Source organism: Fimicolochytrium jonesii (assembly GCF_025526975.1).
Source record: "Fimicolochytrium jonesii strain JEL569 chromosome Unknown EV422scaffold_39, whole genome shotgun sequence".
NCBI lineage: Eukaryota > Fungi > Chytridiomycota > Chytridiomycetes > Spizellomycetales > Powellomycetaceae > Fimicolochytrium > Fimicolochytrium jonesii.
The window spans coordinates 218,341-230,786 of NW_026515706.1; the positions used below are offsets into that span (position 1 = coordinate 218,341).

Sequence of the window (12,446 nt, forward strand, 5' to 3'; positions counted from 1 at the left end):
CTCGTCATAGGCACCTACTGTGAGCTCTCGCGCCTCTATGAGCGCCGTGGAATGCGCCTGTTTTCCGCTATCCCGCTGCGCAAATCTCGAATCCAGTCATCTGTTCGGATCGACACGAAGATCCTAACCACTCATATCCTGGCCTTGGGCCACCATCGCATGGGGAAACTTACCGATGAACGCAAGCGGGAGCTGTGGGGGCAGTTTCTCAATGTGAATGTAAGTTAAGTCTGTATCCCTCTGCGCTTATTTCACTCACCTCACCTCACTGAATGACGGATTGCAGGACAAGGTCTTCAAGGATCGAAAGAAGCTTGGTCTCAAATTTGATGGGTCAATCAGCACAAACGGGTATTCCGCTACCATCCACTTCAAGAAGCCAGGGCTCAAGTATGGGCATCGGGCCCGGAAGCGCAGCAAGGCCCAAATGCGGGAAGAAGTCAAGCAGCTGTATTTTGAGCACCACATCGCCGAACTACGGGAGGCTCCAAACATCGTCAGCATTGATCCGGGCAAGCGTGACCTCTTGTTCTGTCGAGACATCAAGAAGGAGCGGCCATTTCGGTACATTTCAGTTGATTACTACTGCCCTGCTGTCCCCGCTACCCCCCCCCCCCCCCTCGTCTCCGCCCGCCAGCCCCCCGTCTCCGCCATCCCCGTTGCGGCGACATTCCGTTGCAGCGTCCTCACAATGCACCACCCCATATCAGATACACATCCAATCAACGGGCGGTCGAGACAAAGTCTCGGTACTTCCAAAGAGACATGAGAGAGCGAAAGATCAATGCCGGCATCGCTGAGATGGAATCACATATTCCATCGCACAAGAGCATGAACATCGAGGCGTTCTCAGCGTTCATTGTGGATCACATACATGCAGGTATGATGTATTATGCGCTGTCTTCAAATTTAGTAATACATGGGCTGACATCCATCCATATCCCAGATCCCGCCCTGGATGAGTTTTACCGGGATGAGATTCACGTCGCTTGCAGATTTAAGGCATTCTCACTGCGGCAAAAGTCTGAGACCAAGCTCATCAAGAACATGCGACGCCTGTATGGAAAGCATTTTGCGGTCATCTTGGGTGATTGGAGCGACGCTGGAAAAACCATGCGCTTTCAGGAGTCATCAAAGACCAAGGGGTGAGTGACCATCATTGTTTTTTATGTATTTTAATATGGTAACTCATCATCATGGAAATCAGATTCCGCACACTCTTTGCAAGAAACAGCATCCCATGCTACTTGCTAGATGAGTATCGAACGTCTTCCGTGTGCCCAGACTGCCACGGGCGTGTGAAGAAAAACATCCGACGCCGGCTGTCACCTCGGCCGTGGCAAGCTCGAAAGGGAAGAATGGAATTCGTCCATGGATTGGTGGGTTGCCCCAACCCCGAATGTATCAACCAAGACTGGACGCCATTTGAGATTCCTGGAAGAAGACAACCACTACGACTACGGATGAAAGTGCACAATCGGGACGTCCTAAGCACCAAGAATTTCCTCTCGATTGTGCGTTCGGTGGTGTTTGGCAATGGCCGCGAACCAGACGCATTCTCCCGTAACCGTAGGTAGTCTAGATTTCACCCCATCCCATTTTCCGTGGTGGTTATCTGCCATCCACATCATTGTACCTCTGCCTGAGGCGTCGCCGATGAAGGCAACTTGTAAGATACAATAGTAGAGCTCAGGATTTAAACCCTTGCACCAAAACTGCGGCAGCTCATGAATGGGTTTCGTATCGGGATCGCCCGGCTTTCGTATAAGAGTAGAATCGCCTTCAAACGCACAAACGCCTTCATATCCCTCGTAGCCCTCCACAACTCGCTCAGCCTTACCAGCTTCACCGTGATCTGCTCCCCGCTGCCCCCTCAACCCGCCCTCGCGGCCTTCCAATCGTTTGATATCTTCAACGGACATAGTCTTGCGAGGTTCTCCTCAGCCGTTTAAGTTCCCAACTTCCTCTCTATCTCCCCGTTCATCCTCCCATCCTTCTGGTTCTAAACTCTTGCCAAAAGTCTCATATCCTACACCGTCTTCGTCCGTGTCCTCAAACAAGTCATTGCTCTCTGCAGCTGCTCTGACATTGTGCAGCACTGCTTGTTTGAACTGCTCCATGAACATGTCCCATCGGGGGAATAAGTCCCTATAAAAAGAAGGCGGCTTATGGCGGTCGTTTAGCATGGGTACGATAACCTCGCTCCCATGGACAAGATCCGCCATAGGCCACGGCTGCAAGAATGATGCTCAGCGGAAGACAAGTAAGCCCCCGTGGCAGACAACTCGGAAAATTTACCTTCTCTCCCTTGGCATGAATAGAGAACCGACAAAGTTCTCATGGAGATCCGCACGAAGCATTATACCGTTACGAACGTCCATCGATGGGGAATAGCGCGACGCAACCACAGGGACACCTGCCTGCAAACTACTCCAGTCGGAACGTTCCGCATTTTGTTTCGGAAGCGGGGGCTGGCTGGGTGGTGCTCTGGTGGTGCTCGAATTTGGAGAAGAACGAAAAGCTGCTGGTGTCTTCTTGCAGCAGATATATATATAGCCCGCGTCCAAGGGAAATGTCCTCTTCCTAACCCATCCACTCCTACGCCGCCCACCGTAGTCCTTCTTCTGCATCCTTCCCGGGTCACTCCATCGTCCGCTCTCACTCGCACTGTCCCGCACCTCATCTCCTCCGCCAAAGCGCCCAAGTTCACACTCCCCCCTCGTCTTCTCACACATGGCCAACATGACCCCCCTCCCGACCTGCGGGACAGAGATCGACCTCCTTATTCTCGACTGGGTAAGTGCGGATATTGCAGAAGCGGGCTTGCTATCACGCAGCAGAGGAGTGTTTGTCACAGTGCTAATTCTTAAACACCTTCGGTGAAGTAGATACTCTACGAGGCCGTGACCGGCGCGTTAACGCACGCGAGAGAACATGGACTGGATAACGCTGCGCGGAACCCGGCGGTTGTCAAGTTTATGGAGATGGCTGAGGGTGCGTGCGGAAACGGGCGTGCAGCGAGGGGGGGAGAGCTAGGAGCGGAGTAGGGGGGGAGGACGTATATGAGGGGGCGTGAAAGGTTTAGCGATGGTTTTTTTGGGAGCCGTGAGCGGTGAACGGCGCAAGATACGCTGGCGGGCGAAGGCAGGGGTACTCGAGCGCACTGAGGGTATGCGAGCCAAGTGGGCATCAGCGAGGGGGCCGGTCGACCGGAGCCGGATGGCCGTCGCGTAAGTGGGCGAGGACACATCCCAGACTAATGTGCCCTTCACCCCGACAGACATCCAAAACACACTCCCCGAGCTCGACACCACCGAGATTCAGGACCGCATCTACCTCCTGGACATCATCAGCGTCGTCATGGACAGGTAAAACTCATCACCCTCCCCTTTTTCTCCCTCCCATGCCCCCGCCAATAACCTCACAACGCAGAACTCAAATATCTGGTCTATGACTTCTCCATTTAGGAAACGCCGCATGCAAAAACAGTGCAAACTAACCGACATCATCCCCTCCTTCCTCGCACTCTCCGGCCGGATGCTGGAGCTGACGGCGCAGACGGACGAGGACGGCGTGCAGGGTATGAATATCATGGCCAGTTGGTATGATATTCTGCTGGCGATTCAGGTCCAGGTGAGTGATCCAAAGGCGTGACGGATATGTGTGCTGACAGGGGCGGGCATACCACACCGCGCCGTCCTTTGCATTCCATATTCCACATACTAAACCCACTCCCCTCTACCTCCCCATAGGCCGCGATAGAACTGACAATCTTCCACTCCTTCCCCGCCCCCCTGGCCCTCGCGCACCTAACCACCCTCGACCTAACCCTCGACGCGCGGCTCTCCCCCGGGTTGAAACCAGCGACGTACCACGCGTACCTCGCGAAACGCGACATGTGCGCAAAAAGTAGGATCGGGGTATTGAGGGAGGAGTGGCCGGTGGGCAGGTTTGGAGAGGCGGTGTTGAGGTTTTTGGAGATTGTGGCGGGGCAGGTCGGGAGGCCTTTGTTGGTTGTTGCGGGGGAGGGGGAAGGGGAAGGGGAAGGGGGAGAGGAGTCAGAGGAGGGCGAGAGAGATGTCGGAGGGGTTTACTAGGCGTAGGCGATACGACACATAACGGGCGATATTGTAGTACATAAGCAAAAGAAAACTGGCATCTCGAACAATTCTAGCCACATACAAAAAATCCCCGAAAATCTCGTTCCCCAAAACCCACCTTACATTGGGACCTCTATACCACCGAAGAGCCCCCACACGGAAACGAAAAATAAATACAAGTCCCCTGCCCCCGCCCCCCTGCGCCAGAAACCGGCCCCCTCACATTGAGTCCTTTTCAGCAAACGTCGATCCGCCCCCGCCCCACCCGTTGCATGCCCCCCCCCCCCCCCCCCCCCCCCCCAAATGGTCCCCCAATCAAACCCGCTTCTTACTCTCCCCCTCCCCAACAGGCGCCACGCACCGCGCCCCATCATCATCCAGCACGCCCGTCCCCGCACCGTCGTCGTCAGCGTCGTCATCCTCGAGCTCGTGCCCGAGCGGCATTTCCATGATATACCTAAAAACCGTGCCGCGGAGCCGTGAATACCGGGCGAGGGGGTGTCAAACGAAACGAGCTGAGGACTCAGGGGGCACACTTACTCGATGTCGCCTTGATTGAAACCAACGGGGGGGGGGGGGGGGGGGGGGGGGATAAGTTATTTGTTGTTGGTTTTGAAACGATGGGAAGGGTGTGGGCGCTTACCGCGGAGTTTGAGCAGGAAGTAGTCGATCGGAAGATCGTTCTGGGGGGGAAAAATCCACACAGTTCGGTGAGGTTAGCGAAGGTGGTGGCGAGGCCCCCCTCAACCCGCTGTACCATGCCCCCCCACCCCCTCCCCCCACCCCCCCCCCCCCCCACGTTTTTCGTACACCCACCTCATCCACCCCAAACGGCTCCTCAATCTCGCCCGCGATGGCATCCACGCCGAAAAACGCCACGCTCGCGACGACAGTGACCCCGACCACCAGCCAGCCCATGCTCCTCACCAGCTGCAGCGGGAGGAAGAGGAAGTACAGGAGGAGGATCTGCTTGAGGTGCGTGTCGTAGGAGAGGGGCATGGGGACGTATAAAATCTGTGAAACAAAAACGTGGGGGTGTTCTGTTCAGCCCCAATTGGGAGAATCATGGGGGGGGGATACAAGAGACGGACGTACTTGTTCGAAGCGTGAGATGGTCTCGACGACGGCGCCGACGTTTGCGCTCATTAAGGGCGAGTCCTCGGCATCGACGCGGCCGAGCTTGCGTTGGCGGCGGATGTAGGCGGAGATGCGGTGGATGAGGTCGAGGGGCGCGTTGATGACGAGGGAGGAGGGGGGTGGCTGGTGTGTGTGGGGTGGAGATGTTGATGGGTGTTTCGATGAGGGGGATTTGGAGGTCGATGTTGATGTGTGCGAGTCGGGTGGTGGGGGGTGGTGGGATACCGAGGCGGAGGAAGGTAGGAGGGAGGGTGTTTTGGAGAGGGTGCCGCTGCGGTTGCGGAGGAAGATCATGGGCGGGACTTTGTAGGTTAGGCTGTCGGTGCGCGGGCGGGGGTGGGTATGTGCGTGCGCGAGTGTGTGGGGGCGGAGCGGTATCTGCGGTGGTTTCCCCTTTTCGTCGGGGGTATCTCCACTCGCTGGGGTGGCGTCCATTCCTGTGCTGCTTCCACTCCCAGTCCCCGTCGGACCACTCCCTATCGCAGCGTCCTTCCCAGTGATGCTCGCACCGCCCCCCTCACCCTGCAAATCAACCAAAGAACTCCGCCAACTCCGCCCCTCCAACCCCACCCCACCACCAGGCAACAAGCCCCTCAACTCCCCCATCTCCAACGCGTTCTGGCCGCGTAACGCGAATTTCGTCGCTACCGCTACGCCTAGGAGGAGTCGCATGACCTGGAGCTTTTCAGTATGGGCGAGGGTGTGGATGTCATCGATGCCCGCGGAGGAGGGGATGGAGGAATCGGTGGGGGGGATGGAGACCCCGTTCCAGATCAACCGCGCAAGGTTGCGAATTTGCGTCGAGAGGGAGGTCCAGAGTTGCGCGCCGGACCAGTATCTATTAGGAAACCAAATCGATGGGGATGAGCAAAGTGGGGTCAATGGGTGATATAACAACAAGTACGCTCCTTACCTACCGCTCAAACCCGCGATTGCTCCGGAACGCGAGCAGCATCGCTAGTGAGACGCCTAGGATCGCTATCAATCTATTTGAAAGAAATGGGGTGAGAATGTGATCCTGAGCCTGAAGCGAGAGGATGGATGATGGGTTGATGCGCCCGGCTGGCTGAACGATGAATTGAGATGATAGTTGATGGATGGATGGTTAATCGCTCCCCTGCTCGCTCCGCTCGCGACAAGGATCTTGGGCTGGTGTGCGATTTCGCTGTCGCTCTCATTCTCCCCGCCCCGCTCGGAACTCTCAAGCATTCTCCCTCTCGCTCGGGCTCGCCATCGCCCGACACCCCGCCCACTCTCTCGAACCTACTTATCATCAACAGCAACACTCCACCCTCCTTTGTACAAAATCACAACAACCGAACTCCAAACTCCCAGAATCCCGACAACCGGCGCAATCTTTGGCAGTATGGTATGATTGTAACGGATGGCTGCGATGAGTGCCTCGAGGTAGTTGAATGAACCAGTGAGGTTGCGTGTTGAGGAGAAGGGGTCGAAGCGGGTCCAGCGGGTGTGAAGGGGTGGTTGTGGTGGGCAGTCGGAGTGAGAGGGTGGCGCGGGTGGGTCGTTCATGGCTTGAAAGAGATGAGGCCGGCGGGATATAGATCTCTGTCGTCCCGTATATCAAGGGGTTGCAGTGGATATGGACGGGCCAGTGGGGAGTTGAAGAGAGAAATGAAACGGGGCGCTCCTTGGTTCAGTTCAGTCGTCGATGGGATGGCTGAGAGGGAGATTAAGACGGATGTGCATTTCCCATTCACAAAGACAAGGACTCTGGGGTGGCTTTGCAAGTCAGGGATTTGTTGATGAATGTTTATATGGGTCTTTTTTTCCACCCGCCGGGGGGATGATCGGTTGTCCCCGCCGCGCGCTGTCGAATTCCACTGTTGAAGTGCGTCGCCTCGTGGGTTAATGAATCACGCCAGTCATCGGCAGCCAGGAGGGGAGTCATCAGGGAAGTCTGCAGGCCAAGCGCCCCCTCCGATTGCTCCCGAGAGAGACGCCCAACAAGACACGAGGGATGATTATAACATTAGATGGCTAAACTAAACTCAACTGAAGACGAAAGCAAACAAACTAAACTAAGTCTAAACTAAACCGCCAACACACCCACTGCCCTGCGCTCTCCCCTCTCCCCTCTCTCCCCTCCCGCCTCTCCCACATGCAAAAACTGTCAACGCGAAGTCATATAAGACCTGCCTTGCTGCCCTCCCACCGGCCCATCTCTCCCACACACCGCCCAGCCCCCCGATCCTGCTTCTCTTAACATCCAAAACAGCCATGATAAGAACTGCAATATCACACGCAGCAACAAGGAGAACCCTCCCCGCTCCTTCATGTCCACACCCCAACCACACTCGCAACCGACGCCTCCTCTCCTCCGTCTCCCACGCCCGCAAAACCGCCCTCCTGTTTCCGGGTCAGGGTGCTCAGCATGTAGGTAAATAAAGAAAGAACCTCAATAGTCACTGTTCCTACTGTGAAGATTTTGAGTGTTGATTTTTGTGATTTGGTGACTCCCCGTTTTAGGAATGGGAGCCGATATTTATGAGAAATATGCAAGCGCGAGAGAGGTTATCGACGCGTCGGACGAGGCGGTGGGCGGTGGATTAAAGAAACTTATGTTTGAGGGGCCGCTGGTATGTGCTGTGCGCATTTTGGGTGGGATGAGGAGCGAGAGTGGATCGGATGAGGGTGGATGGGTGGGAATGATAGTCGGTCTGCGGCGAGCCAAAAGGGAGTGCGGACGCGAACGAAGCGAGCGGGGTTGGGTCGGTTTGGTTCGGTCTGGGGAGACATATAGATAGAAAAGGGCGAACGCCTTTGCGAGCGGATCGAGCCACATTCCGCCAAAGGCGCAATACTCCCCTTACTCACCGTGTTCGTTGATGGTCGACGTTCGATAGGTGACGCTCGTTCGATGGTGGTTGATGATTCGTTGATGGCTGTTAGCTGATGGCTGACCCCTTTCGTCGTCTCACAGAACGAACTGACATCAACAGAGAACGCGCAACCCGCCATATTATGTCATTCCATCGCCCTCCTCAACGTGCTAGAGAAAGACTACGCCTTCGACGTCCGCACCTGCACCTACGCCCTCGGCCACTCTCTCGGCGAATACACCGCCCTCGTCGCCACAAAATCCCTCTCCCTCCCCGACGCCCTGCGCCTCGTCCGTCTGCGTGGCCAGGCGATGCAGCGGAGTATAGAGAACCGCGGTGGAGGAGGAGGAGGAGGAGCAGACAATAATCGTGATGCAGAACAGGCCACGACGATGAAAGCGCTGATCATCAACGGCGACCATCTGGAAGACGTGGAGAAACTCATGCGCAAGATCCAGATGAGTATGCCGGAGGGCGAGGTTGCCGAGATTGCCAACATCAACAGGTAAAAAAAAAAAAAAAAAGCAATCCGCATCCCCCCTTTCCCCCGCCTCAATCACTTGTACTGATTACATACCCCATCACAGCCGCTCCCAACTCGTCCTCTCCGGCACCACAAAGGGCGTCTCCTACGCCTGCTCCATCATCCAAACCCGCTCCCTCGCCGGCCGCGCCCTCACCCTCCCCGTCTCGGCGCCCTTCCACTGCTCGCTGATGCTCCCCGCCGCCGACGAGATGCTCTCCGCCCTCGCGCAAACCAAATTCGCCGAACCGGCCATCGAAGTCGTGTCCAATGTCACGGGCCGGCCAATCACCCCCTCGGACTCGGAGAGCGACAATCCACGCACGATCGAAGGCGCGATACGACACCTCCTCCACGCCCAAATGACGCGCACCGTGCAATGGCAGCGGTCGACGAGGTTCTGCAAGGATGACGATGTGCATGATTGGATCGTCGTCGGGCCTAGCAGGGTGTTGGCGAATCTGTTGAGGAAGGAGTATGGGACCGATGAGGTGTTGCCCGTTGCGGGGGTGGAGGATCTGGCCGGGTGGGGGAAACGGGAGAGGGGCCTGGGATGGGGTGCGGAGGGGAGGCGGGTGGGGAGGGCGTAAGCGTGAGACGGGGAGTCGGATGAGCGGTGGGGAGTGTCTTATCTCCCCGGGCATCCAGAGCATTTTACCGAATATCACATGGGGGGGGGTTGTCTTTTTCACCACCCTACACACAAATACACACATAAACCCCCACGAATGTTCCAACCCTCAAGGTCCGCGCAAAATCTGTATGCCCTCTAAGTGTACGTTTCTATCACCGCCGTGCCGCAAAAGGAGGACCTTGTCCAACACCCACCCACCGCTTACTGCATCTTCCTCCCGCGACTAACCCTCCAAAACCCCCGCACATCCCTCACCAGCCGCCCGCGCTCGCCCACATACATACACCCCAGCACGCCACCCGCACACACCGCCCCAACAAGCACATGCACGGCTCGCAGGTTCCATCCCCATTCTGCCGGATCAGGGGAGGACGACGTGACGAGGGCCATGAGCCCGTATCTTGGGTGGGTGAGGACGCAGCTGAGGACCAGAGCTAGCACCGTCGCGATGTTCGCCGGTAGGATCGAGCGGACCGATATCGGGTTCGGGTTCGGGGTTCGGCGGGGGGGTGGTGTATCGTTATCGTCGTTGTCGGCCACCGCAAAGAAGCGCCGGACGATGCGCCACGCGACCGCGATGCGCACCGCCATCCCCGCCATATTCGCCACGATCAGGGCCACGGGGGCCGCGGACGACGGGTCCATCTGCGGGAGGGGCCAGAAAGTCGGGGCCCATCTCCTCGCCGCATCTCCATTCGTGCTCGCTCCCCCGCGCCCGGCGGTCGACTGCCCCGTGGCGGGCGCAGTCAGAAGTCCCCTCACGCCCCACGCCACACCGCCAAACACCCCCGTCCCGGCCACCCACCCGCCACTGACCCACCTCAACACCCGCTTATCCCCGACCCCCTGCACGAACGCCTCCAGGATCCCGTTCAGCGCCAGGAGCGGGATGTACAGGGTGTAGAGGGACAGGAGGTCCGCGGGCGTCGTGGACAGGCGTGGTGAGGCCGCCGTGGGTGGTGATGATGCCACCGACGAGGACGATGAGGAGCGACGCCCGTAGAGTAACCGCATAAGCGTGTCGGTGTAGTTGGGCGCGAGGAAGATGAAGAAGGCGCCGAGGTGGATGTGGAAGCGCAGGAGGGTGAGGAGTAAGTGTTTTGCTTCCTGTTTTTTCTGTTTTTGGTTTTGCTGGCGTTGGGTTTCGTTCTCGTGTTGGGGGGTTGTGGCATCCCCCGTCGCATCTAACCGAGAAAAAATGATGGGTGGGTGGGGGTGACGAAAATTTGGATTTCGTGTGTGATGTATAACGTACCCTTCGCCAAAGTAGCCGAAAAGAACGCCCTCGCTGTCTCCTCGATCGGCTGGAACAGGATCCTAGCAACAAGCGATCCTGATCCAAAAAAATAAATATCAGCTACCATGTCCTCTCCCTCTCACCCCCCTCCCTCCCTCGAAATATCTCCCGAGCTCAATATATATTCCGGCTCGCTCCGCCCCCCCCCCCCCCCCCAACTCACCCAAATCACAAACAACCCGATAGCCGCCCTTCCCCTCCCACCCGACCCCCATCCCCAACAACGCCAACCGATCCGCCTCCGTCAACACGTATTTCAGCCCGGACATGGCCGTGAAGCTCCAGGCGACTGAGAGGAGGTAGCCGTCGAAGTAGGTGTGTGGTCTGTGAAGGCAATCGTAGTATGGTGTTAGTTGGGTTGGAATACCAGGAGGGGGGCGGGATATATGAGGTACCTTGTGTTGGTGAGTGGGCGGGGAGTGATGATATGTATGAGACCGGAAACATGCCCGCGTTCCCGCCCCGCTCGTGCCGCAACAGCCGCGGCATACCCTGCAAGTAACACCCCGCCATACGCCACCTGTCCCCACGCAAACGCGCCAATGCCCGCACCCCCAACGAAAGTGATCACAAACGTGACGACGCATTTGACGAGCAGCGCGACACCCTCGATCTTGGCGCGGACGGCGTAGAGGAGGGAGGTTTGGATGAGGATGTAGAAGGGTTCGCTGAGGAGCTCCAGGAGGGTGGCGAGGAGGTAGAGGGGGGTTGCGGGGGAGGAGAGGGTGAGCAGGAGGGGGTGGGTGGATGGGGAGGGGCCCTCTGAGGGGAGGGAGAAGTGATGGGCGAGCAGGGTGAGGGAGAGACCGAGGAGGAGGGGGATGTAGGAGAGGTTGATGAGTTTTTGGCGGAGGTGCGGGGGGAGGGGGAGGCTGTCGGTCGAGGACTCGGCTTCTGATGTGACCTGTGGAAAGGGATGCAAAGGTGAATCAGTGGATGATGGATGATGGAAGCGATGCGAAGCGATGCAAAGCCAAGCGATCCATGAAGCCCCGCCTCCACTTACCGTTCGGCCACTCCCATGCGCCTCTCCTCTCCCACCCTCCTCCCTTTCCCTCCTCCCTTCCCCAGCTTCTCCCTCCGCACCACTCCTCAAAACAGCCATCCTCACATTCTCCCTACTCAAAAACAGAATCGTCCCGTTCAACAGCTCCAAATCACTCGCAAGCCCGACGGTGTGTATCGCGCTAACACGCTGGATGGCGTTGTTGAGGATGAATGTTCCGAGACGGGATGTGAGTTGGAGGAGGAGGAGGTAAGCGGCGCCGCGGAGGGTTGATGTTAGGGCTGGGGGGGTTGCGGTTGTGGAGGATGTTTCTGGTGATGGAGAGGAGGCTGATGCGAGTGGTGAGGAGGCTTCGGAGAGTGGTGAGGAGGGCGATGCTGCTGCGGCGGCGTTTGGTCGGCGGCGGGTGGATGAGGCCATTGGGGATGTCGGGAGGGGTGAGGATGATGGCGTGTGTTGCTGATCTCCCTGTTCCCTGTTCTGTTCAAAGTTCAATGTTCGCACGCGGCTGAAGGTTATATAAGTTCAACGGGATGACCCAGGGGATGACCGCGTGGACGCCCGACGCAAACTGGTGGAGGCACACACAAGTACAGCCTGCTGTATGTACAACCTGCTGACAACCTGGGTCACTGAACTTGGGAGGGGAGCGGGAGCACGTTTCCCATTGCCATTCGCTCGCTCGTCCTTACATACTGTACATGAATGCCCTTGGGGTCGATGGGGGAATGCCACTTGGTGATGCCGTCGATGCTGTGGCGTGCCGTCCTCATAGTTCATAGGATGTCTGTGTCTCTATTCAAGCGGGAGGAGGCGGCGAGCGCATGTTGTGGCGGCTGACATGGTGGGAAAAGCGATAGGTGGGGCATGCGAGGGGAGCAGTCGTAGGAGAAGCTATTGTATGATACG

General features: G+C 57.5%; 5 protein-coding genes across 5 annotated transcripts; 3 read left to right on the forward strand and 2 right to left on the reverse strand.

The window, feature by feature from the left end:
* The first annotated feature begins 155 nt into the window (after positions 1–155).
* Positions 156–1,672, forward strand: EV422DRAFT_561915 (uncharacterized protein). The gene is made up of 5 exons (XM_053071961.1): positions 156–219; positions 287–564; positions 711–880; positions 947–1,145; positions 1,208–1,672. Exons 1-5 carry the CDS (start codon positions 160–162, stop codon positions 1,575–1,577), a joined length of 1,077 nt encoding a protein of 358 aa, XP_052921219.1. The 5' UTR covers positions 156–159; the 3' UTR covers positions 1,578–1,672.
* Positions 1,673–2,786: 1,114 nt separating this feature from the next.
* On the forward strand, positions 2,787–4,158 carry EV422DRAFT_300033 (uncharacterized protein). Its single transcript, XM_053066081.1, has 5 exons — positions 2,787–2,796; positions 2,886–2,994; positions 3,281–3,368; positions 3,468–3,633; positions 3,753–4,158. The coding sequence occupies exons 2-5, from the start codon at positions 2,979–2,981 to the stop codon at positions 4,095–4,097; spliced, it is 615 nt and encodes a 204-aa protein (XP_052921220.1). The 5' UTR covers positions 2,787–2,796; positions 2,886–2,978; the 3' UTR covers positions 4,098–4,158.
* A 251-nt stretch (positions 4,159–4,409) lies between these two features.
* Positions 4,410–6,951, reverse strand: EV422DRAFT_546748 (Bestrophin, RFP-TM, chloride channel-domain-containing protein). The gene is made up of 7 exons (XM_053071557.1): positions 6,505–6,951; positions 6,155–6,223; positions 5,196–6,075; positions 4,917–5,114; positions 4,744–4,783; positions 4,641–4,650; positions 4,410–4,557 (listed from the first exon to the last, which is right to left on the reverse strand). The coding sequence occupies exons 1-7, from the start codon at positions 6,765–6,767 to the stop codon at positions 4,416–4,418; spliced, it is 1,602 nt and encodes a 533-aa protein (XP_052921221.1). The 5' UTR covers positions 6,768–6,951; the 3' UTR covers positions 4,410–4,415.
* A 775-nt stretch (positions 6,952–7,726) lies between these two features.
* EV422DRAFT_551742 (acyl transferase/acyl hydrolase/lysophospholipase) lies at positions 7,727–9,190 on the forward strand (the record flags this gene model as incomplete). The annotated part of the gene is made up of 4 exons (XM_053071851.1): positions 7,727–7,834; positions 8,179–8,413; positions 8,456–8,582; positions 8,665–9,190. 4 exons carry the CDS (start codon positions 7,727–7,729, stop codon positions 9,188–9,190), a joined length of 996 nt encoding a protein of 331 aa, XP_052921222.1.
* Positions 9,191–9,435: 245 nt separating this feature from the next.
* On the reverse strand, positions 9,436–11,957 carry EV422DRAFT_571995 (Rft protein-domain-containing protein; the record flags this gene model as incomplete). The annotated part of the gene is made up of 5 exons (XM_053073055.1): positions 9,436–10,418; positions 10,490–10,567; positions 10,695–10,855; positions 10,927–11,435; positions 11,538–11,957. The coding sequence occupies 5 exons, from the start codon at positions 11,955–11,957 to the stop codon at positions 9,436–9,438; spliced, it is 2,151 nt and encodes a 716-aa protein (XP_052921223.1).
* Between the last annotated feature and the right edge of the window lie 489 nt (positions 11,958–12,446).

Coding starts and splice junctions, on each gene's coding strand:
- EV422DRAFT_546748 (XM_053071557.1), bottom strand. CDS start 6,767: ATGAACGACCCACCCGCGCCACCCTCTCACTCCGACTGCCCACCACAA. Junction 6,224..6,504: donor AGTGTTGCTGTTGATGATAA/GTAGGTTCGAGA, acceptor TCTTTCAAATAG/ATTGATAGCGATCCTAGGCG. Junction 4,784..4,916: donor AGCCGTTTGGGGTGGATGAG/GTGGGTGTACGA, acceptor TTTCCCCCCCAG/AACGATCTTCCGATCGACTA.
- EV422DRAFT_300033 (XM_053066081.1), top strand. Junction 3,369..3,467: donor ATCAGCGTCGTCATGGACAG/GTAAAACTCATC, acceptor TTCTCCATTTAG/GAAACGCCGCATGCAAAAAC. Junction 3,634..3,752: donor TGCTGGCGATTCAGGTCCAG/GTGAGTGATCCA, acceptor ACCTCCCCATAG/GCCGCGATAGAACTGACAAT.
- EV422DRAFT_561915 (XM_053071961.1), top strand. CDS start 160: ATGGGGAAACTTACCGATGAACGCAAGCGGGAGCTGTGGGGGCAGTTT. Junction 565..710: donor AAGAAGGAGCGGCCATTTCG/GTACATTTCAGT, acceptor ACCCCATATCAG/ATACACATCCAATCAACGGG. Junction 1,146..1,207: donor GAGTCATCAAAGACCAAGGG/GTGAGTGACCAT, acceptor CATGGAAATCAG/ATTCCGCACACTCTTTGCAA.